The following is a 24,618-nucleotide window of genomic DNA, read 5'->3' as shown; positions in this document are numbered from 1 at the left end:
AAATTCACCTTATATTTCAGAATTTTTAGTATATGCAGGTGATTCCCAAATGTATTATCTCTAATTGAGCTACATCTTCCAAGAGTCTGACCTCTACATCCAACTGCCTGTTGAGCAGCTCTCCCTGGGTGCTGCACAGGCAGCTTTGATGTCCAGTATCTAAGGTCACACAGCTCAAGCTAAGAAACTGGGACACGTCTTGAGAGGCAGAGGACTCTACCAAGCCTACTGGGTCATCAGCTGAATCCAAGAGCACCTCAGACCAGAGGCTCCAACACAAGACAGACTATCCTAAATAATCAAAAGGATTCTTTATTATGTAGATTGTATCATAATTCATCAAAATAATTTTATAATAGTTAACTGCCATCCTGTCTTATGACACCTTCTGAAGTTAAACATAATATACAGTTTTTTTAAATGATCTACTTACAACATACGAAACAAATAATAGAAGTTTTTTTTCTTTTAAAAGCACTATCTCCTATGAAGTCTAAGAAAGGAAATCATGACAAGTTCCTGATCAGATAAAAACCACTGCATCATTAAAGGGGATTAAAAAGAGGCATAAATAAATCTGAATAGAAATATCCATTTTCCTGGGTTTTATCCTTCTGTACAAGCCCAATTCTAGGGTTAAAATGATATTCTGATTTGCCTCTGTAAGCAAGAAATTCCTTAACAGCAGCTCAAAAATGACCTTAATGTCTGGGTGAAACATACTTCTTCACCTGTGGACACTCAGAGCTCCCATCTCTGTCAGACACGTGTCACCTCTGCTAACACACCCAGGCATCTCCAGGAGGACAGGGAACTGTCTTGTCATCCTCTCCAAGATGGCTCTGCTCTACCCAACCCAGGCTTTCCTAAAGCCCCAAACTCCACACAGGAGGCAACGCCTGATGAAGCAACGTTCCCGCCACAGCATCCACCTTAACCTTCCAAATGCCACTGCTGTGAAGAGGAGCCATCACAGATTGCCATGGCAACAGAGCCCTTCTGACCCAGGGGATCCACCGCTCTCAGGCACTGTCCAACCGACACCTGGTATAGCCGATTGTTTTTCTGGAAAAAAAAAAAAAAAAAAAAAGGTAGCAAGAAAAAAATACTGCCAATTACTGGCAAAACATGGAAATCCAGAGGAGATATGGAGCATTTAAGAATTCAGATTAAGGGATACAACAGTCCCCTCTTATCCAAAGATGAGTTTTCTGCTGTTTGTTATCTGCAGTACAGTACAGTAAGATATTTTCTGACTGCAATCACAATTTATGTTATAGTATATTGATTTGTTTTTATAGAGAAAACAAACAGGCTGTTGGGCTACGGCGATCCTCCCAGCTCAGCCTTCTCAGTGCTGGGATTACAGGCGGGAGCCACTGTGCAACCACGGTATGCTGTTCTTTTTTTTGTTTTTTTTTTTTTTTTTGAACGGAGTCTCGCTCTGTCACCCAGGCTGGAGTGCAGTGGCGCAATCTCGGCTCACTGCAAGCTCCGCCTCCCGGGTTCACGCCATTCTCCTGCCTCAGCCTCTCCGAGTAGCTGGGACTACAGGCGCCCGCCACCACGCCCGGCTTATTTTTTTTTGTATTTTTAGTAGAGACGGGGTTTCACCGTGGTCTCGATCTCCTGACCTCGTGATCCGCCCGCCTCGGCCTCCCAAAGTGCTGGGATTACAAGCGTGAGCCACCACACCCGGCACATGGTATGCTGTTCTAACTGTTCCGTTTCATTTGAGTTATTGTTGTGAACCTCTTACTGTGCCTAATTGATAAATTTTATCACAGGTATATCTCTAGAAAAAAATACAGTATGTACAGAGTTTGTACTACCTGTGGTTTCAGGCATCCACTTGGGGGGACCACTGTACTGCAGACTGAGAAGACCATCCCCAAGGTAGAAAATGAGTTCATCTGCCACACCCCTGACTCAACCTTGTGGGCCTCTGCACATTCTCCCAACATCACCGAGCCCTCCTCACCCCAAAGGTCCACTGCTGGGATCCTCCTGACCCGTGGCATTTCATGAGCCGTGGCGGGTCTGATGAACGAGTCTCTGACATATCTAGACAAAGGAGACTATTTAAAACCAATTCATGCTCTTCATTATAAATCCAGATCTAGAGAAGAAAAATAAAATAAAATTTAGATAACAAATTTTAGGACTGAACAACACTTTGCATATTCTTCCACATATTGATTCTGTAAGGTCTCAAAGCAGAAACAGACCAATGCACTAGACTTACAGGGAAGCAGATTTCAACTTGGTTCATTCCACTGCAGATTGCTAAGGCAGGAGAAAGTGAGGTGCTATTCTGGGAAGAAACCTAAGCAGTGGCTGAATTTTGTTCACTGAATTTGACTGAATTAACTCTTTTCCAATTTTAGGGTTTAAAAATTACATAACTCTCAATTCTTGGACTGTGTAGGTGATAGAGGAGCCCAACAAGCCTCTGGCTGACCCTCTGGAGACAGAAGGGCACACGGCTGCCATTTTCATCAATTCCTCATCGGTGAGGCAGTCAGGAAGTGCACAGGCTGAATACACAGATTATCTTCAGGAACACAACTGGGTGACATGGCAAGTGCAATGAACGACTCACTCTCCAACATGTGCCATCACTATGCTCAAAAGGAATCTATTCTCTTCTGTTCTCCTATTTACTCATTGCTTCAACTTATAGAACCCAAATGGATGTGTGCAGTGTTCACTAATATGAAGACCCTCGATCAGAGTCATAAGGAGCTGAGAGAGAATTTTCTGCAACACTGCTATTGTCTCATAGCCTGTGTGTCCAATAAAGGAGCTACTGGCCACATGCAGCTATTGTACACTTGAAATGTGACTAGTGGCTACAGAATTAGCACAACTATGCATTGACAACACAGTACATTTAGAATAGGATAACTAACTCCATCACCCCAACTTATATTTTCTGGAACAAATTTCAGCTGTCATCTCACTGTGACCAACACCACTGAAATTGCATCACTGCAATTTTAATACTTCCACAACAGCCACCTCTTCTACCCAGAAGATGCACAGAAATCCTTTTTTTTTTTTTTTGAGATGGAGTCTCACTCTGTCACCAGGCTGGAGTGCAGTGGCACAATCTTGGCTTTCTGCAACCTCTGCCTCCCAGGTTGAACCAATTCTCCTGCCTCAGCCTCCTGAGTAGCTGGGATTACAGGCATGCACCACCACACCCAGCTAATTTTTTTTGTATTTTTAGTAGAGATGGGGTTTCACCATGTTGGTCAGGCTGGTCTTGAACTCCTGACCTTGTGATCCACCCACCTCATCCTCCCAAAGTGCTGGGATTACAGGCATGAGCCACTGTGCTGGGCCCCAGAAATCCCTTTTAAACTACATTTTCAACACATGTATCACCTGAGACAGTGGGCATGAACTCTTCTGGTAGAACGTTTGATGAAATTTCACAGCATACATTATTTACCAAAAAGCCCAAGTGGCTTTTTCATTTCTGAGTGACACCAACCCACCACTAAAATAGAAATGAGACACTACAATTTATGAGATTAGACTGCTGTTACATTATGCTATTTTATCAGACACAAACAAGTTTGAAATTACTGTTCTAAACCGAAGAAAGTTATTTACTGATTTTTAGGCCCGTTTTAATATTATTTAGGAGACATACCTAAGCTGAAATTAAATTATGTGAATGGAATGAACTGAAATTCTGTAGTGCTTCCCTTGGCCATTTCTAACAAATTCCTATGGCTCGTAAGTCACAATTTATTCCCTATAATATTAGAAAGTACAAATAATGGTGTAAACAACTAAAATGCTCCATGACAACGAGCCGAGGTGGGAAAAACATACAAAGGAGACGAAAGTAGCTGACTAAGGTGTCATCTAAGGCCACTCTCATCCTTTTAACCCATTTATGCCGGAGGTTGCAATTTTTTTCGGTGAAAAATCAGACCCTGGCGATGACCTTGAGCACTAGGATATAGTTAACCCCCATAAGCTTAGTGTTCCAATAATGGAACACTACACATAAATGGATTAAGAAAAGCCAGAATATAGACACTGATGTTCTCAGGAGTGACTGCCAGCAGCTTCCCTACACTGGAAGCCGCCTTGCAAGCACTGGCTGTGAGCCCCAAGGCGTCACTCACCTGATTTGGGTCACTGTAGTCACAGGCCTTAAGCACCACGAGGCCTCCCTTCTGACTTGGGCGGCCCTGGGCCACCAGGCATTTGTTGGTCTGGAGGTGATAGAGCTGTAAGAGAAGGCACCCGACAGCTCAGAATCCCAGAGATGCCCTCCCGAGCCTGGAGGTGGTTCCAGGCAAAATGTGAAAGGTTATTCCGGAGGTACGAATTCCAAAGCTCATAAAAATATATGCATTTTAAATTCCTAAGTTCTAGCCTCAGAACACAGGAGCATCAAGATAGACAAAAGTTATAACTCCAAAAGTTATTAGCAATTTTAACATGCTAGGAATTCTAGCTACAGATGCATGTTTAGTAATCTATAGCAGATGAAGGAAATTAAAATGTCATCCCTGCCCTAAAGAACCTTCAAATGAAGTCGGGGATATAAGAACATGTATAAAAAAGTACACAATGAAATGCAATATGCATGCTACACTGGAGATACACAGGTGACAACTATCACAGAACTGCTAGGGCGAGACAAACAGCAAGAAGTAATAATGATAAGGGATCAACTACATGGGCACACACTGCTCTCTCTTACTTAAAAACACCCAGCATCAAGATGTTTAGTATTAGATGTTTTTCTCTTATTATAGGGTAGAGAGAAGAGGAAGCGGGAAAGCTCTAGGCTTCCTCCTAGCCACTGAGTGAGAGTTGCCACTGTTCTGGGAGAAGTGCCTTCTTCATAAAAGAAAGGACACTGGGCAACACAGACAGTATCTGCCCTTAGCTTTTAGAAGCCAACTCTAAGAGATGACTCAGGAGAAAGGGATGTTATGGCCGGACCCCTACAATTTAACGGTGACTATATAACTCTAATGAGTTTAAGACACAAAGACAGCTAAGGAAATGTGGTTGATCAATGTGCTTTCTGCTGAGCTCAGATGACTTCTGAGAACACCAGGCGTGAAATCCATGTCCCCACTCTGACCCTCACTACTACCTCTGCTCTATCTGTGACTTGGTTCCCAGAGCTAAGAGCAAACAGCAGATCACTGTCCCATTTCTCCACTTGTTGGCCTGGCCTCTGACACATGAAGTTGACACTTCCATGGCCTCTGTCCAGGGTGTATTCCCATATGCCTCTGCACTCTTAGAAAGCGTCACATAACTTATCCTCACAGAAGGCAGCTATGCCGGCAAGGCAAGGATCTACACTTGAGGTCCTACACTTGCGTAGAGGAAGTTCCCATAAAGAGAATATAATGACAGGCAAGCTGAAGTCTGTCATTAGACTCTGTTAAGTCCACAGTGTCACCTGTCATAGCTTATGGACACCTCAAAACTTTTCACATCAAACGCTTTTCATAAGACACTTGGAAAAGACAGCTTTCTTACCCTTCCACGTTGAAGGACTTTGGGTCGTTTTGGCCCTCTATTGACAAAAATGGGTTGTTGGGGTTTGGCGTGGGACCCAGATATCTGCATCTCTGGGTATACGTTATCCAAATACCATTTAAATGATTTACAGCCCAACTTCTTTCTCAGTTCCACACGCTCACTGATATTTCCATAGCTTTTTGTCTTCAGGTCAGGTCTTAAGGAAAAATACTGCTCCTGAATTTAAAAAAAGTAAAAAGTAAGAAAATCGAATTTTTTGTTAAAAATGGTGATACAATTATATAGAGATTTTTTACGATTAAGTCCATTACTAACAATGATAATAACATGTACCTTAAGCTGTACCTGAGAATCAATGAAATGGGCGTATATATGAGATCAGGGGGTCTCCAACTCGTGGGTCTCAGTAATTGATGTTCTTAAAAATTACGGAAAACTCCCAGGAGGGTCTGCGTGTGTGGGCTGTGTCTGTTCATATTTATCATACAGAAATTAAAACAGAGAAACCTACAAATTATTAATTCCTTAAAATAGTTAAAAACTCATTACAAACACAAAATGTAGTGAGAACAGTGACACTGCTTTATATTTTTGCAAACCTTTTTGCTGGCTGGCTGGCTTAAAACAAGTCAGCTAAATTCTCATATCTGCATTTAGCCTGTTGCAGTGTGTTGTTTTGGTTAAATATATGTATTTTTAAAATTACAACTTATATATAATTATGGGGTTAATACTACTCCAAAATTCAATATCTTTTGAAGTTTAGTTACAATGTGGAATATGAAATCATATTAAGATTTTTACACTGGTGCATTAAAATGTACTGGTCTATCGGCCGGGCACGGTGGCTCACACTTGTAATCCCAGCACTTTGGGAAGCCAAGGCAGGCGGATCACTTAAGGTCAGGAGTTTGAGACCAGCCTGGCCAACATGGTGAAACCCCATCTCTACGAAAAAATACAAAAATTAGTTGGGCGTGGTGGCGCATGCCTGTAATCCCAGCTCCTTGGGGGCTGAGGCTGCAGAATCACTTGAACCTGGGAGGTAGACGTTGCAGTATCACTTGAACCTGGGAGGTAGAGTTTGCAGTGAACTGAGATTGTGCCACTGTACTATAGCCTGGGCGACAGAGTAAGACTCTGATTCAAAAAAAAAAGATAAATAAAATCTCCTGGTCTGTCTTGCTCTCTGAATGGATCTTCCACCCATTTTTGTAACAGTGTGCATTAGTCATTTGGAAAATACTAGTCCACTGGATTGTACCGTTCTACCAAATATTGAAAAATTTCACTATACAATATCAAAAAATTATATATAAGACCACTGATCTCCTCAGTAAATTTTTTTTGAGATGGAGTTTCACTCTTGTTGCCCAGGCTGGAGTACAATGGCATGATCTCGGCACACCACAACCTCCACCTCCCAGGTTCAAGTGATTCTCCTGCCTCAGCCTCCCAAGTAGCTGGGACTACAGGTGCGCACAACCACGCCCGGCTAATTTTGTATTTTTAGTAGAGACGGGGTTTCTCCATGTTGGTCAGGCTGGTCTCAAACTTCCGACCTCAGGTGATCCTCCTGCCTTGGCCTCACGAAGTGCTGGGATTACAGGCATGAGCCACTGCACCTGGCCAAGTAAAATTTTTAAGTACTAGGAAGCTGTCAAGCTCCTGGTGGTAAATGTAAGTTTTTCAAAATTCTAATTTTCACTTGAGGGCTTGAATTTTATCATTTGCAACAAATAGTGTCAGTTGTTTCCATTTTCATTATTTAGTTCGTTTTACCCAAATATGAGTAATTATGGTTTGTGAGTCAGTCATTCTTAACGTATAAAGAGTGTCCCTGGAGAGCAGTGGCTAGCTCCGCCCACAACGCAAACAACGCACAAGTGTTTTTCCTTGAACCAACCACTGTACTTCAGTACGCAGCAGAAGTGCTTTCTGTGTGAGCATGCGTACTCACACAGGATACTAAAAAGGCACATTGAGATTTACTAAAATTATTATATCAATGATATTCGGAAATGAAACTGGCCTTTGTCTTCTGAGTGAGGCTGGTGAAGAATGCGGTGACTACAGTATAACTGGGTGCTGATGCCTCGATTTATGCTAAGGCACTAGCCACTTTACTCCCCTGATTTTACACACTCAGTGCAATGTCAGCACGGTCAAAGAGGCAAATACTGTATTAACCTGACTATGAAAATTACTTTAAACTGGCAGACCTCAAAGAGTGGCTAGGACTGGGACCATGTGTTGAGAACTATGGTAGCCAGTGATAATTCAGAGATGAGCATGGAATTAGACCTCAAAGTCTGGTCAAGGAGGGAGAGGGGAGATAAACAGTGCTATAGGAGAAGCACTGTGGAGTCCCTACTGCCCCCAAACACAGTGCACCACTGTGTCCCTGTCATTCCAGCACACGCTACATGTCTCTGTTGACATTTCCCTCACGGCGTGAAAAATTACTGTGCACTCCCTTATTCATCTTTTATCCCCCCAAAACCTAACACAGAGCCTGGCATACAAGAGGTACACAACAAATGTTTAAAAAATAACTATACACAAACACAGCAGCAGCCAGGCGTGGTGGCTCATGCCTGTAATCCCAGCACTTTGGGAGGCCAAGGCTGGCAGATCATCTGAGGTCACGAGTTCAAGACCACCCTGACCAAAATGGTGAAACCCTGTCTCTACTGAGAAAAACAAAATTAGCCAGGCATGGTGGTGCACACCTGTAATCCCAGCTACTCGGGAGGCTGAGGGTGAGGCAGGAGAATCACTTGAACCCAGGAGGTGGAGGTTGCAGTGAGCCGAGATTGTGCCATTGCACTTCAGCCTGGGCAACAAGAGTGAAACTCTTGTCTCAAAAAAAAAAAAAAATTCACAGCAGCATTTGTCATAACAGTCAAAAGTGGAAACAGGCCAGGCGTGGTGGCTCACACCTATAATCCCAGCACTTTGGGAAGCTAAGGCAGGTGGATTGGTTGAGCTCAGGAATTTGAGACCAGCCTGGGTAACATGGCGAAACCCTATCTCCACCAAAATACAAAAATTAGTTGGGCATGGTGGCATGCACCTGTGGTCCCTAGGGAGCTGAAGTGGGAGGATCACTTGATCCTGGGAGGTGGAGGCTGCAGTGAGCCAAAATCACACCACTGTACTCCAGCCTGGGTGAGAGTGAGACTCTGTCTCAAAAAAAAAAAAAAGTGGAAACAACCTAAATGTTAATCAGCTGGTGGATAAAGTAAAATGTGGTCTCTTCATACAATGGAATATTATTCGGCAATAAAAAGGAATGCAGACCCATACATGGAACGGCACGGATGAACCTGAAAACACCGTGCTCAACTGAAGAAGCCGGACAGAAAAGACCACATAGTTTATGATTCCATTTGTAGGAAATATCCAGAAAAGGCAAATTAAGTAGCGACAAGGAGTAGATTAGCGGTTGCTTATTGGTTGTCTAGGGCTGAGGCAGAGAGGGAGATTTTGGGGAGATGATCGAAGGCTATGGACTTTTTTGCAGTGATAAAATGTTCCAAAATCAATTTTTAGATTATACTTCAATAAATCATTACAAAGAAAATATATAAAGTGACCTAAGGCAGAAGAGAAAGTGGGAAGTAATTCTAATGTGCCCTCTAACCGGGGAAGAAATGGGATTGGGTCACAACGAAGTCCAATGAGTAAAAGGAAAGGCCAGGCCTGGCACAGTGACTCACACACGTAGTCCCAGCGCTTTGGAAGGTCAAGGCAGGAGGATCGTTTGAGCCCAAGAGTTCAAGACCAGCCTAGGCAACATAGTGAGATCCCATCTCTAAAAAACAAAACTAAACAAACAAACAAAAAACACACTTTTTTTTTTTAAAGTTATCCAGGCATGGTAGCACATGCCTACAGTCCCAGCTACTTGGGAGGCTGAAGCAGTAGGATCACTTGAGCCCAGGAGACTGAGGCTGCAGTGAGCCGGGGTCACACACTGCACTCCTGCCTGGGTGACAAAGCAAGACCCTGTCCCCCCCCCCAAAAAAAAAAAAAAGCCAACTTTTCTGGGTGTCACAATAGAGGGACCAGAAGGAATAAAGAAACTGAAGATAGAATTTCTTTCAACATTAGCTGCATTACCTCTTATGGAGTAGACACTTACAAAATTAAAAGAGTCAGATTAGAACCAGAAAGAAGCGAAGTACTAGGTGAAGGGAGTGGGGGGAAACTAGGAAGAGTTGGCCCTAAGGTGAAGGTTAACCAAGAGAAATATGCCAGAGTGAAAAGTAAAGCAGCCAAAGTTATCACTATGCCAGTCACTGCCGGCCTATCATTCATCCTTCTAAACAAGAAATTTCACCTCACCTTGTATTCATCCAACCAGACATGTGCCAGCCTCAAAGAGTTGTGTGTCATGGTGTCCTGGCCTTCAGGAGATCCATATGGTCGCCTTTTTCGGAAAATGTGTCCTACTCTAGAGCAAGGGATGATGAAGAGCTTACCACCACACATCCAGATCTGGCCAGAAGCAAAAACAGGTGTTAACAGTTGCCTCATGTTGTTGTGAAACCAATGTATGAATTTTCAATGAAATTAATCTTTATTCAATAGATGTTTATGAAACTTGGCAAGATATTTATATCTTATTAGATACAAATATTCAAATAGAAGAAAATGAGAAGGTACACATTGTTAAAAATTATCTGTCTTTATCATTACAAGGAACTAAATTCTAAAACAATGCTATAGTGAGCATTTACTACATAAGTCTGAAATTGCACTTACCCAACTTTGTTGCTTTAACAGATCAAGAGACTTGATCTTAGGCACTTAAGAACAAGAAGGGCTTATTACCTGGTTCTGTCATTTCAGTTTCACAGGTACTTGCTTATACAATGCATAATCTTTTTTAGAAAACAGATTTTTAAATATAAAATTTATAGAATAACTCCAGATTAAGATTCAAAAGACCTTAGCTCTGGTCTAAATTCTGTCTTTGACTATCTGAATTACTTTGGAGTTAAGTTTGTTTTGTGGGACTCGATTACCTTATCTTAAAAAAAAAGAGACTGAACTTTAAATAATAAAATCTAAAATAAGAAGCATAATAAAATCTATTACGCCTTTAACCCTAACATTCTAAAACTTACAGAATGAAAACCTGCTTTTTTTTTTTTTTTTTTTTGAGACACAGTCTCGCTCTTGACCCCCCGGCTAGAGTGCAGTGGCGCTTGGCTCACTGCAACCTCTGCCGCCCGGGTTCAAGCGATTCTCCTGCCTCAGCCTCCCGAGTAGCTGGGATTACAGGCACCCACCACCACGCCCAGCTAATTTTTTTGTATTTTTAGTAGAGAGGGGTTTCACCATGTTGGCCAGGCTGGTCTTGAACTCCTGACCTCAGGATCAGCCCTCCTTGGCCTCCCAAAGTGCTGGGATTATAGGCGTGAGCCACCATGGACCCAGCCAAAACCTGCTTTTTAAAAATACTGTAGTCAAATACAGTCATTTGCAGAAATACAGAAGGACATATGAACAAGTATCATGGTATTATCTGACAGGGATTCTGCTAACTGGACTAGGAGATGGCTGGGAGAAATACTGGGATATTTGCTTGGAAGAAGTCTCAGCTCTCCCCTTGCCCTCTTTCTGCCTTTTCCAAAGACTGTCTACACTATGGTCCTCTGAGCCACAGACCCCACCTACGCTGTCACCTTTCAAACCTTAGCAATTGGAGAAGACAGATAATGCAACGTGGATTTCTTCCTCAGGACAGGGGTACCTGTATACATAAAGGACTTGGTAAGCTATACATGGGGTGACGGTATAATGCAGCATCAAACTGAGCTGTTTCTGAAAGTACAATGGGAAGCTATTAATTTTTCCAAGAGAAAAGGTATGAACTAGGATGGTCTTAGGCCTCAGGGAAGTCTGGTCACCCTGACTATATGTATCTGGTAGTATCAATAAAATAAACCAACAAAAAAAGAACAAACCTTTAAATTAGCACATTAAGACATTCTAAATTTATATCCAATCATTCATTACAACAATACTTTTATAATTAAAAAAATACATATATATATATATATATACACACACACACACACACAGAGTGGAATAACAGATACTGGAGACTCTAAAAGGTGGGAGGGCAGTGAGGGATGAAGTACTACCTACTGGGTACAATGTCCATTATTCCGGTGATGAGCGCACTAAAAGCCAGACTTTACCACCACACACTATGCACTTGTACCTCTAAATCCATAAAAACAGACTAGGCACAGTGGCTCACGCCTGTAATCCTAACACCTTGGGAAGCCAAGGCAGGAGGATTGCTTGAGTCCAGGAGTTCAAGAAAAGCCCAGGCAACATAGTGAGACTCACATCTCTACAAAAAATAGAAAATTAGCCAGGTGTGGTGGCACGCACCTGTACTCCCAGCTACTTAGGAGGCTGAGAGGTGGGAGGATCGCTTGAGCCCAGGAGTTCGAGGCTGCAGTGAGCCACTGTATTCATGCCACTCTACTCCAACCTGGGCAGCAGAGCAAGACCCTGTCTCAGAAAAATAAATACCAATAAATACAGGGCTTCTTACATGCTTTTTCGTTTTGTTGTTGTTTTCCTAGCCAATGGATCAACATGTATACTTTTGACATTTCGAACAGATATTATCCATCACAGATTCTGACAAAGTAGCATTCATTAAGGACAATTTGTCAATAAAGATAGTCATGGAGCACTCTGGGAGGCCAAGGCAGGAGGATCACTTGAGCCCAAGAGTTCGACACCAGCCTGGGCAACATAGTGAGACCTTCATCTCTACAAAAAATAGAAAAACTACAGGCACGTGCCTGTAGTCCCAGCTAATCAGGAGGCTGAAGCAAGAGGATCGCTTGAGCCCAGGAGGTCAAGGCTGCAGTGAGCCATGATCACACCACTGCACTCTAGCCTGGGCAGCAAGAAAGACCCTATCTCAAAAATAATAATAATCAAGGAGAATATAAAGAAAATATGAGATCATGGATGAAAATCATATTCCACTACACAGTTATTAATTGAGCATGCAAAAAAATTAAATTACCCGAAATGATATTTCCAAATTTTCTCCTCCCCAGATATCCATGCCACTATCATACTGTCCAAGTTCATGGAAATACTGTCTGTTCATGGCAAACAAACCTCCAGCCATTGTTGGTGACCTAGAAAAAGGAAAACAATTACTGTGCTCATTCCATATAGTCAGTTATCTTACCTACTACTTTTGTTTAAAATAATCAGTGTCGTTTTGGAACATAACTAATAAAAATTGAATTAATGATTATGAATCATTTTATCCAGAATCAGAGAATGAGCCAGGCTGTACAAGTGAATTTTCTAGATTGCTAATAATATGCTAGTATCTGGCATATGAAGGCTACTTTTCTAAGTCTCACAAGTTATTTTCCTATTATAACCATTTCTGATGGAAAGCCACCTGATACGGTCATTCCTTCTGACAATCTCACAGAGCCTTGGGGATCAAAACTGGGCTCTAAGGTCCACCAAGGAGAGACCTGACAAACATCACACATTGGGAGTTCGACTCACACAAGTTAGACCAGTGGCTCTCAACTGGGATGACTGTGTCCCCAGCAGACATTTCATAATCTTTGGAGCATTTTTAGCTGTCACATCTTGATGTGTTTGTGTGGCAGGGTGCTCCTAGAATCTGGGTTGAGGTCAGGGATTCTGCTACCTATCCTAAAATGCACAAGAAGGCCCCTACAACAAAGAATTATCTGGCCCAAAATGTCAGTAGTGCCAAGGCTGAGAAGCCCTGTGCTGGAGTGACAAAAGCCACAGACTGGTCCTCTCAGGGACTGGAGCTAGCTTCCAGTCCACTCAATTCCTAAAACTGGATAGAGGGGATTGTGGATTCTAGTGGCCCAAGCTGCCTGCAGAAGAGAAGCAAAATTATCTCTGCAGGGAAAAAACATCATCCCAGATATGAACGTATTTCTATAATTTTTCATATATCATGTCTGATACTAAGCAAAAATAAATAAGCAACAAATAAATAAGCAAGCAAATGGGAATATAAAATCACATGAAAGCAAAATGAGAGAAACAACATACACCAGAAACAGATATGCAGGGGTTTCAAATATGGAATTATCAAGCAAAGACTTTCACTGCTCAGTATATTCAAAAAAAAAGACAAGGCAGAATTCGGCAGCAAATTAGTTACTTCAAAAAAGTAACCATGTTTATACATATACAAAAGACACTTTTTAAAAACAAGACCAAAAAAAACGTAAGCAGCCAATAAAAAAGAGATTATCTTAAGGGAAGCAAAGTAAGACTAGCAATGCTGACTTCCTGTCTGAAATGGTGAATGCCAGAAGGTTCTTGAATGATGCCTTCAAAGGCTGAAAGAACATACATGTCTGCCACTGCCAACCTAGAACTGGATACTGAGTAAACATGTTCTTCAAAACAATGGTGAAACACAAGGACATTTTCAGAAAAACAGAGGACTAAAAACTAGGATGTCCAACTAAACGAATGACTAAGAGTGTTCTTCAGCCAGGATGGGAGCAATCCCGGATAGAGCCTGCAGCTGCAGAAGGAACAGGGTAACAGAAAGCGGAGATACTTGGGCAAGCCTGTGGGAATACTGCTACGTAAGAAATGGCTTCTGGGGTTTAAATTATATGGACAACAACAATAACAAATAAACTGGGGGAGGAATAACTGAAACGTGAATGTTCTGAGATCCTGGCATTGTTTGGAGAAAGTACCAATTTTGATTACACTCTGGCATATCAAGAACAAATGTTGTATTCTTTAAAAAGTTAGAATACAGGCAAACCTCTTTGAATTCAATCTACATAAGAAATTTTTAAAGAAAACAAAAATAAGAAAGAAGAGCAGCTTTATATTACAGAAGATGAAACACAGATAAGAACATAAAATAATTCCTATACTATGACTTAGTAATTATACTAGCAGGAATCCATCTTCAAAATCCTAATGAAAGAAAAGGCTTACGTATTAATGTTTTTCACAGCATCACTCCGGCTACCAAAGAACTGAAGGTAAGTTAGTAAACAATAAATACACCACGGTGTTTGACATACCAAACAGCAACCACCACACGGGGCCCTCCCAGGGCTTCCTCTGCAATGGTGGCCTGGTCTGTCTGCTTCTCTCACAGGCTCTAAGTCCTTGAGGGCACACATAGTGTCTTACTCATAAATCTTTCCTTAGGACTTGGCAGACTGCATAAAATTCAGTACATACTCAAGAATTTTTTAACGTACAAATTAAGTCCAACACTTTTGCTCCTTACAAAGAAGGAGGAATTATCTTTAATATCTTTTTTTTCTCTTTTAAGGAAGCACTGGTAGGAATTTTTCAAACAAAGGAGCGATCTTACTTTATTGGTGCAGTGGCTCCCTCCGCTCCTCCTAGCTCAGAAAGGGGGACAAGATCCCATTTGAAGTGCAGCCCCCAGTTGAACCCTCCGCGGACGACAGGGGACGAGCTGTAGGCCAGCGTGTCGGCGCTGATGATGTCAATCACTGGGCACACCACGGTGTGCTGGTCCTCACGGATGGCAGCCAGCAAGGGCTGCAGCCACATCACATTCACTTCACAGTGGCTGTCCAGGAACACAAGGACTTCTCCTGGGGAGGAAACAACAGAGGCTCAGGAGAGTGTCGCGACACTCAATTTAGGTACAGCCACCTGTCCAATGGGACGACACACTGACACAGTATGAAACACGACTGCCACCCTCCCAGCCCCAGACGGCTTAACTGCTCCACTACACTTCACTGCCGATGGTCAACAAGGACGTCCCTCAGCCAGTAATGCTGCATGCAGTGTCCTGCTGTAATTGAGGGGCCCATACAAATCATACGCGTGACTCTTGAAAAAACTGACAGGCAATTCAGAATCTCTTCAGTAAACAGAGTCAAAGTCTCACAGTAACAACTCAACTCTTTGTAAGGCCAGATATTCAGTATTTCAAGATGTTTTGGTGCCATGACAGTGGCCAGTTGTGTGTATTTTTATTACGATTAATCAAAATATTTCGAAGTTTAGCACACACTTAGAATACATCTCTCTGCCTCAGTAAACAGAGTACAGAGAACACAGCTGCCTTCTCACTGGTGACTAGGATATGCACTGTAACTATGGATGATGGCTGCCACACAGCAGTTCTCCCCGCAGAGAGGGAGGCGCAGCCGGTGGCGCTGTCGAGGACGCCTCTTGCTCATTTCTGTTTCTTCCATCTCCCACCTTTCCTTTCTACTGCCCCCACCCTCTTAGCTTCAGTGGCTCTCATCTGCCAGTGGGATACGTCTTTCTTCTAGTTAGCAAAATATAAATCATCAACATTTTATCCTGCATTTTAAGCTCCTCTTGATAAATGTGAGAATTGAGTTTTTTTTTTTTTAATAATTTCAAATTTTAAGAGCTCCAAGATTCTTTTTTTTTTTTTTTTTGAGACGGAGTCTCGCTCTGTCGCCCAGGCTGGAGTGCTGTGGCGCGATCTCGGCTCACTGCAAGCTCCGCCTCCCGGGTTCATGCCATTCTCCTGCCTCAGCCTCTCCGAGTAGCTGGGACTACAGGCGCCCGCCACCATGCCCGGCTAATTTTTTGTGTTTTTAGTAGAGACGGGGTTTCACTGTGGTCTCGATCTCCTGACCTCGTGATCTGCCCGCCTCGGCCTCCCAAAGTGCTGGGATTACAAGCGTGAGCCACTGCGCCTGGCCAAGCTCCACGATTCTTCTGAGCAGTTGAGAAACTCAGAATGTCATCATCAGGTCGCATCATTGTTTTTCTAAAAGTGCACTTGTGAAATGTATCAAGATTTTACATGAACTACTTAAAGCACCAAATGTTATCTATCCAACTTCAACTAGTGATAAAAGCAATATCTCAGACAGTTTTCAATGATGCCCGTGAATCAGTCCCACAGTTCAGTGTCTGTAAACAGCCTGAAGGCGGGGGGATGTAGGCAGCTCTCCGCAGTCACTGAATGCAGAAAGGCAGAACCTCCCACATGCACATCAGTGGGGGTGAGGTGAGATCAATCACAATTGCTTCGAGGAGAAAATGGATTCAGAGCTTTTCTTAATTCTAAAAGTGTTACTTTTTCCAATTAACACCAATTTAAATGAAGACTACACCTGGTCACAGTGAACCTGAAACAATGATTTCCATGCACCTTGGCTTGCTTCTGACAGATCCTCCTAAACTATATCTGAATGAGGACCTGAAGAGATCATAAGGGGAAAAAACCTAAATAACTATTGCTGTCTAAAAAAAGTCAATTCACAGTAAACATGCATTGTAACAGTACAATGTTTTGAGTGGCTTAATATTGAAAATACCCCAGAATTTTCACTTTATTGCTTTGCCTTGAATAACTCCACACAGCCAATTCAGTAAGTCTTTACATGACTAGAAACCTAGAAAAAAAAGTCTCACAAGCCTTGAATTCAGTCTGCATCCACTGCAGACGGGATGTAGACAAGCTGCTTCTCTTTCTTTGTTAATTGCTTCAGGTCAGTGTGGGCTTCAGAGAAAGAAGACAGATACTAAAAGTGAAGTTCTAGCTCAGCCCAGCTTACGAGCCAGTGGCTCCACAGGGGGAGGGGTGGTGAGCAGTGCCGACCACCACAAACCCAGGGACAGGTTATCTAGGAGAGCATGGAATACAGGAAGGACTGCAGTAGATGCTGTCACTGCTAGGGAATGTCCCCACCAAGTTCCGTCATTCTCAAATGACTTTCAAAATTTTTTCACCATATCCATGCCCTACCTGCAATATCACATGCCTAACATTTTTAAACAGATTCATTTGTTTTAATTACATTTATTTAAAATGTTTTTAATTACAATCATAAATGAAACTCAGGGAGACCAATTACACATAGGTAACCATAAAATGAAATACAACAGAATCAATATAACGTAACTGAAGACTAACTAGATACATTTTCTGCAGAAGACTGAATTTGATATCTGTTATTTCTTTTTAAAGGGGAGGATCAGTGTATGATGGAAATACACTAGTAACAATGGAGACTTTCTCCTTGATGGAATCAGAATAATTAAGAGGAAATTTTAAAGAAAATGCCTTTTATAGTTTTGTAAGTCAATCTTATGTCCATTTACCAATTAAAGTCATGATGTGCAGCTCCAGAGGGATGTGCTCCACACTAAGAATTAAAGCATAGTTCCAATCAACAGTTTGGGTTCATACATTTTAAATTTTGTTTTTAAAAACATAAAAGTTCAGTTACATTATGGTCTGGGCTTTTCTGCTTATATAAGTGAACAAGATATAAAACCTATTTGAGGGGCAATAACTATCAAAAAAGGGTTGCTATGAAAATAGACACCGAGGATTTGAGAGTTCAGCCCCCTGCACTACGTGCTTTGGGGTAGCAGGCTTGGCGTTATGAACAGGCCTTTCCCAAACAGAACAAGCCTCATCTCTCCTGCTGGCAATGTCCATTTGAAACACCACTTTTCACAGACTGCAGAATCAGGACAGGCGCTGAGGCTCGAGCCCTTGTCATCCAACACCCAAAGAGCAAAGCTAACGAGAAGTGATACCTGTCGCGTGGGCCGCGCCAATCATTCTTCCTCTAATCAACCCCTCACGCTTTGTATTTCTTATGACTTTAATTTTTCCAGGGAGGTATTTTTGGACATATTCATCTAGTTCTCCTTTCAAATCATCTGAAAATAGAGTCCCACAATTCAAACTGTATGAGACATACATAAAGACACTTTACAGCTATTCTAAAGTTGTATCTAGTACTTGCTAAAATTTACAACAAACTATCAAGCAAATACTACAGAATATTTTATTTTAAAAGAGTATTGCAGCTTATCCTGCAGGAAGAAAAAGGAAAGAAATGAAGGGTAAGAGCTGGCATACTAGCCAAGAGGAATACTTACTTTAGTTACAGACTTATTTGTATCTCCATAGCATCGAGAACAATGCTTTGCATAAAGAATGTTTGAAATGAGTATTTTGAGTGCATAAATGTTCAGCTGACCATATATAAATCACATTGATAACAAAGAAAATGAGATATAAATGCCTTTTATTACAAAGGAATTTATTTTTAGTCCATTTCAAAATAGTTAAGAAATAACTTCTATTGCACCTACCAAGAATAACAAGAACAGCATTGAATATGTCCTTTTATTAATTTAGCATCTTTCTTCCAAGGTTGCTAAATAGTTTTTAAGGAATTCTATGTCATTCACCTGTACATTTCAGAATAACTTGAAAGATCGTGTAAGATAATAAGCAGTAATTCCTTCCATAGTTAATATAAAAACCACCTCAAATTATGAATTTTTCCTTTTAGGTAAAATAGCCACAAAGTGAAAGTCAAATACAAGTTGACTTAAAAAAAACAAAACAAACAAACAAAAAAACATAAATTCCAGAAATCAGTATGTAACCAATCTTCTACTTGGTCCAGACTCAGATTTATTTGTTAGGTTTTTTGTTTGTTTGTTTTTGGCCAAGGTTTGAGAATTTTGCTCCCATGAGTCTCTGTCCATTTCTTTACCTTCTATATTTAAGTATACTGGTATACCAACTCTGATGTTGATACAAATGGTACTTAATAAATGCCTGAGTACGTGAAAAAGTCACCGGCATACACCTGTACCACTGTGTTTCTGCAGGCTGCTGTCATGAAAAGAGCAGAAGGCTTGGAGCTATGCAGAGTAGAGGTCTCATTTCCACTCTACTACTTAACAGCTATGGGGTCTGAGCAAATTACTTAATTTTTATATTTCTCTCTCTAAAAAATGGGCTTCCAGCCTTTCTTGCAAGCTCACTGAGAGCTGAATGAGCAGTGTAATAAAAAGCCTTCTATCCTGTTTGGGTACACAAAGCCATTCTTAGCCAGAGTCTATGTTGAATTAAAGAAAGGCATACAGAATATAGAATATGTAGTGAATCATAAAATATTGGCATTCAGAGACCATTGAGGAGCTATCAGAATGCAATCCACTTTTATCTGGGGACAATCAGTGTAAGAGACTTAACAGAGAAGCATAAGCCAAGACATCATGCCAACTGAAAAAGGCCCATCTCCAAAGGTCACATACTGTGTGATTCCATTTATATGACATTCTTGAAATAACAAAATCAGAGATGGAAACAAAATCATAGAGAGTTGTAGTTTCAGGGACTGGGGAAGAGTGGAGGAAAGCACGAGGCATGACTAGAAAGAGGCAGCACGAGGGCCCTCTGGGTGAGGAAACAGGTCTGTATCATTGCAGTGGGAGTTGTGGGAGTCCATCTGTGTGACAGAATGACCCTGGACCACACACACTGTACCAACGTGGATTCCTGGTTCTGATAGGGGAATGTTACGATGGAGAAACTGGGTGAAGCGTACATAGACCATCTTTGTAACTTCCTGTGAACCTACAGTTATTTCAAATAAAAAGAGGTGTGTTTTTTAAAGTAAGCCACGGAAAAAATTTCAAGGGCCAAATTTGGGTAGCATAGTTTATAAGCAGGTTACAAAGATAATGGATTTCTTCAAACTTATTTGTAGTCAGCCCAGCTGTGACTGCATGCGTTGGATCCCTACCTACCACGTACTTGAAAGTTCTGCTGTGTTAATGTTTGCCAGTGCTGTAATGACTGACAGCCTGGATCCAATGTTACCAGTTGCAGCATTCCTTACCAAAGTCACTATCATCATCCACAAGGATGATCTCATGAAGCAGGTGTGCTGGCGTGCGGTCTATGACACTGTGCGCTGTCCGAAGCAAGGCAGAAAACGCTTCATTATAGAAACAGATAACAACACTAGCAGATGGCAGGTCAGGTGGGTAGAACTTTTCTTGACATCTGTAAAGATAAAGATGAGGAAATTCTGACATTTTAAAAGGCTCGAATGTTTTAAATTATTATTCACCTACAGATTTACTGTCCCCTTGTTCACCCTCTTCCCCGCCCTTTTTTATTTTTTGAGATGGAGTCTGGCTCTTGTTGCCCAGGCTGGAGTGCAGTGGCGCTATCTCGGCTCATCGTGACCTACGCCTCCCAGGTTCAAGCGATTCTCCTGCCTCAGCCTCCCAAGGAGCTGGGATTACAGGCATGTGCCACCACGTCCGGCTAATTCTGTATTTTTAGTAGAGACAGGGTTTCTCCATGTTGGTCAAGCTGGTCTCAAACTCCGGACCTCAGGTGATCTGCCCACCCCAGCCTCCCAAAGTGCTGGGATTACAGGCATTCAACCACCACGCCCAGCCTGTTCAGCCTCTTTCTAACATTATGGTAACAATTCTTTTTAAAAGCATTTACAAAAACAATACAGTTTCTTCTTCAAGAGTTTTACATCTTGTTAATAATGTCTCCTTCCTATACCTGCTATCTTGTTTACTTTTGGATAAATTTTTTCTTTTTTTGAGATGGCGTCTCGCTGTCACTAGGCTGGAGTGCTGTGGCACCATCTTGGCTCACTGCAACCGCCGACTCCCGGGTTCAAGCAATTCTCCTGCCTCAGCCTCCTGAGTAGCTGGGACTACAGGCGTGCGCCACCACGCCCAGCTAATTTTTGTATTTTTAGTAGAGACAGAGTTTCACCACGTTGGCCAGGATGGTCTCGATCTCCTGACCTCATGATCCACCCACCTCACCCTCCCAAAGTGCTGGGATTACAGGCGTGAGCCACCACGTCCAGCTGGATAAACATTTTTTTAAACTTCAGGGTTTTTTTTGTTTTGGAAGAGAGGTTACATAAAAATTTGAGTTCCTTTTACCAAAATCACTGCAAGTGTTTCATGCAGCACTCATAAGCTAATGTCCAGCTTCTCCTCAATGAGGTTTCAAAAGGAAACAAATATAAGACTTTATATTTGAAATTTTATTTTTTTGCCCAATAATAAAAAAGATTTGAATAAATTATGATATACCAAGATAACAGAAGAGCTTCCATGTATCAAATCATTCCAAGCAACTATTTGGAAAGAAAGGGTTAGGAGCTTTAAGCAACATCAAAAAGCCATGAACTGGCTGGGTGCAGTGGCTCATGCCTGTAATCCCAGCACTTTGGGAGGCCGAGGTGGGCAGATCACGAGGTCAGGGGTTTGAGACCAGCCTGGCCAACATGGTGAAACCCTATCTCTACTAAAACTACAAAAATTAACCAGGCGTGGTGATGTGCGCCTGTAGTCCTAGCTACTCGGAGGCTGAGGCAGGAGAATCACTTGAACTTGGGAGGTAGAGGTTATAGTGAGCCGACATCATGCCACCACACTCCAGCCTGGACAACAGAGTGAGACTCCATCTCAAAAAAAAAAAAAAGTCATGAACTTAGAGAACACATCCAGAACCCTGAATTCTTTCCCAGGGCACACACAGCCCTCCAGCATCTGAGCCCTGCCTCCCTCCAGCCTTGTCACCTCTCTGCAGGGACCACTCCAGTACTATGCCCCCATTTCCCCAAACCCTACCACAGCCCTTACTCATGTGCTACCGCCAGGACTTGCTGACTTATTTGCCTCCCCTGCTAGACTCTGAGCCCTGAGAACTCAGGAACTACTACATCTGTTTGTTTCTTCCAGCGCTCAAGACGGCGTGTAGCAAACAGAAGGAGCTCAACAAATGTCTGTCTGTGGAATGACTGACCACATGCACGAAAAGCCTTTGATGGAACAAAAATAATGAAAGAGAAAAGTGAAATGAGGAGTAAACTTCTTCACTGATTTTAATTCCTATTTGCCATGAATCCAATCAATAAACACTTAGAACAAGCTTATACTCAGGTTATTTAATTAGCACCCTACTCTCCTTCCCCAGGTGATCTGAAATGTTAAGGAGACACAGTAAGCTCTAGGACTCTGTTGGTACATCTCAGACCATGTGGCTTCACATATAACACAAGTGGAAATCTGTCTCAAGTTTCCTAGTATGCTGAATAAAGACGCTGCATTGGGAAATATGAGCACTGTCCTCGTGACCTCTTACATTGACACTAAAAACATCGTGTTGTTAAAATGTATTTGCAAATCCGATAAGGCACATACGCTGCATTCCTTGTGTCTGGCACATCTCTGTGGTAGCCCAAGCGGTTACTGATAAGCATATTAAAAGCATGTTTCTGATAGCCCAAGTCTCTCAACTCCTGATCGCGTTCATTAAAAATCATACCTGCAAAAGAGTGAAGTTAGTGAATTAAATCTAGAAAGCATCACGTTACTGTTAATGATATTATGATCTTAAGAAAATCTGACTTTATCCTATTATAATCTAATATCTCTTTCCTCAAACTTAGGTTGTCTCCAGGTTGAAGTCAAATTCTTATCAGTCTAGGTCAAAGCAAGTGTGTCTTAACCATAAACACCACCTGCTCACAAGCCATAATCTTTTTCTTTTTTTTTTTTTTTGAGATGGAGTCTCCCTCTGTTGTCAGGCTGGAGTGCAGTGGCACGATCTCGGCTCACTGCAATCTCCAACTCCCTGGTTCAAGCGATTCTCCTGCTTCAGCCTCCCGAGTAGCTGGGATTACAGGCACATGCCACTACACCCAGCTAATTTTTGTATTTTTAGTAGAGACGGGGTTTCACCATGTTGGCCAGGATGGTCTCGATCTCCTGACCTTGTGATCTGCCTGCCTCGGCCTCCCAAAGTGCTGGGATTACAGGCGTGAGACACCACGCCCGGCCACAAACCATAATCTTAAGGATAGTTTATTATATTCAAGAGAAAAATTTACCTGCAACCAGGAAAAATTTTTTTATAATTTTCCATTAAAGCAATAGATTTTAGAACCCCAATGGCCCTCAACAGGCCTCAATTACATGCGAGTTTTTACAGGAGTCCCTCCCCAGAAAAAGGCGATTGATAAGCTTTTCTATAAAAAGAGCTTCCTGGGTCAGACACAATGGCTCACGCCTGTGATCCCAGCACACTGGGAGGCCAAGGCAGGAGGACTGCTTGAGCCCAGCCTGGGCAACACAGCGAGACCTTGACTCTACTACAAAAAAAAAAAAAAAAAAATAGCCAGGTGTGGCAGCTCAGTGGCTCACACCTATAGTCTCCATGACTTGGCTACTCAGGAGGCTGAGGCAGGAAGATTGCTTGAGCCCAGGACATCAAGGCTGCAGTGAGCCACAGTTGTGCCACTGTACTCCAGCCAGGGTGACAGAGTGAGATCCTGTCTTTAAAAAAAAAAAAAAAAGCTTCACAGTTTCTGGTTTCATTGTGAGGGAATTCCTCCACAGGCCTAATCAAAGTCACTGTAATATTAGGCAGGGCGCGGTTGCGTATGCCTGTAATCCCAGCACTATGGGAAGTAGAGGCAGGCAGATTGCTTGAGGTCAGGAGTTCAAGACCAGCCTGGCCAACATGGTGAAACCCCATCTCTACTAAAAATACAAAAAAAAAAAAAACTAGCCGGGAGTGGTGGTGCATTCCTGTAGTCCCAGTTACTCGGGAGGCTGAGGCAGGAGAATCTCTTAAACCCGGGAGGCAGAAGTTGCAGTGAGCCAAGATCGCACCACTGCACTCCATCCTGAGCAACAGAGCAAGACTTTGTCTCAAAAAATAAATAAATAAATAAAAGTCCATTTTTTAAAAAATAGTAGAACTCTGTTCCTTTAATACAGTGAATGTTTTATGAATATCCAGGTGTAAAGGGATGAGATATAGAATGCAGTGTTTCCAGCCAGGCGTGGTGGCTCGTGCCTGTAATCCCAGCACTTTGGGAGGCCGAGGTGGGTGGATCACGGGAGGTCAGCAGTTCAACACCAGCCTGACCAACATGGTGAAACCCCGTATCTACTAAAAATACAAAAATTAGCCAGGCATGGTGGCACACGCCTGTAATCCCAGCTACTTGGGGGGCTGAGGCAGGAGAATCCCTTGAACCTAGGACGCGGAGACTGCAGCGAGCCAAGATCATGCCACTGTACTCTAGCCTGGGTGACAAAAGCAAAACTCTGTCTCAAAAAAATAGAATGCAGTGTTTCCCCAGTTTATCTGAACGCAACTAGTGTCCCCAAATCTACTTTGAGAAACATTATCTCTTAATATGCCTTCTCTCTGAAACTGTTTCAACT

At 42.3% G+C, this 24,618-nt stretch overlaps 1 protein-coding gene across 4 annotated transcripts in view; it reads right to left on the bottom strand.

Moving 5' to 3' along the window:
- Positions 1-292: 292 nt before the first annotated feature.
- Positions 293-24,618, bottom strand: part of GALNT11 (polypeptide N-acetylgalactosaminyltransferase 11) — a 74,579-nt gene continuing 50,253 nt past the window's right edge. For 3 of the 4 annotated variants that reach the window (XM_030826206.1, XM_030826207.1, XM_012512044.2), the window contains 10 exons: positions 22,585-22,708; positions 20,238-20,404; positions 18,130-18,255; positions 14,933-15,182; positions 12,596-12,713; positions 9,880-10,032; positions 5,527-5,745; positions 4,146-4,250; positions 1,982-2,119; positions 293-1,065 (listed from right to left, as the gene is read on the bottom strand). In XM_030826206.1, coding sequence (XP_030682066.1) covers positions 934-1,065; positions 1,982-2,119; positions 4,146-4,250; positions 5,527-5,745; positions 9,880-10,032; positions 12,596-12,713; positions 14,933-15,182; positions 18,130-18,255; positions 20,238-20,404; positions 22,585-22,708 — 1,532 coding nt within the window. In that variant the 3' untranslated portion in view covers positions 293-933. The remainder of the gene's footprint in view (positions 1,066-1,981; positions 2,120-4,145; positions 4,251-5,526; positions 5,746-9,879; positions 10,033-12,595; positions 12,714-14,932; positions 15,183-18,129; positions 18,256-20,237; positions 20,405-22,584; positions 22,709-24,618) is intronic. The other variant, XM_030826208.1, reaches the window with a different exon arrangement.

The sequence above is a fragment of the Nomascus leucogenys genome, chromosome 13 (genome assembly GCF_006542625.1).
Source record: "Nomascus leucogenys isolate Asia chromosome 13, Asia_NLE_v1, whole genome shotgun sequence".
NCBI classification, from domain to species: Eukaryota; Metazoa; Chordata; class Mammalia; order Primates; family Hylobatidae; genus Nomascus; species Nomascus leucogenys.
Note: the sequence above shows the minus strand (reverse complement) of the source record. Positions and strands in the feature narration are given on the sequence as shown.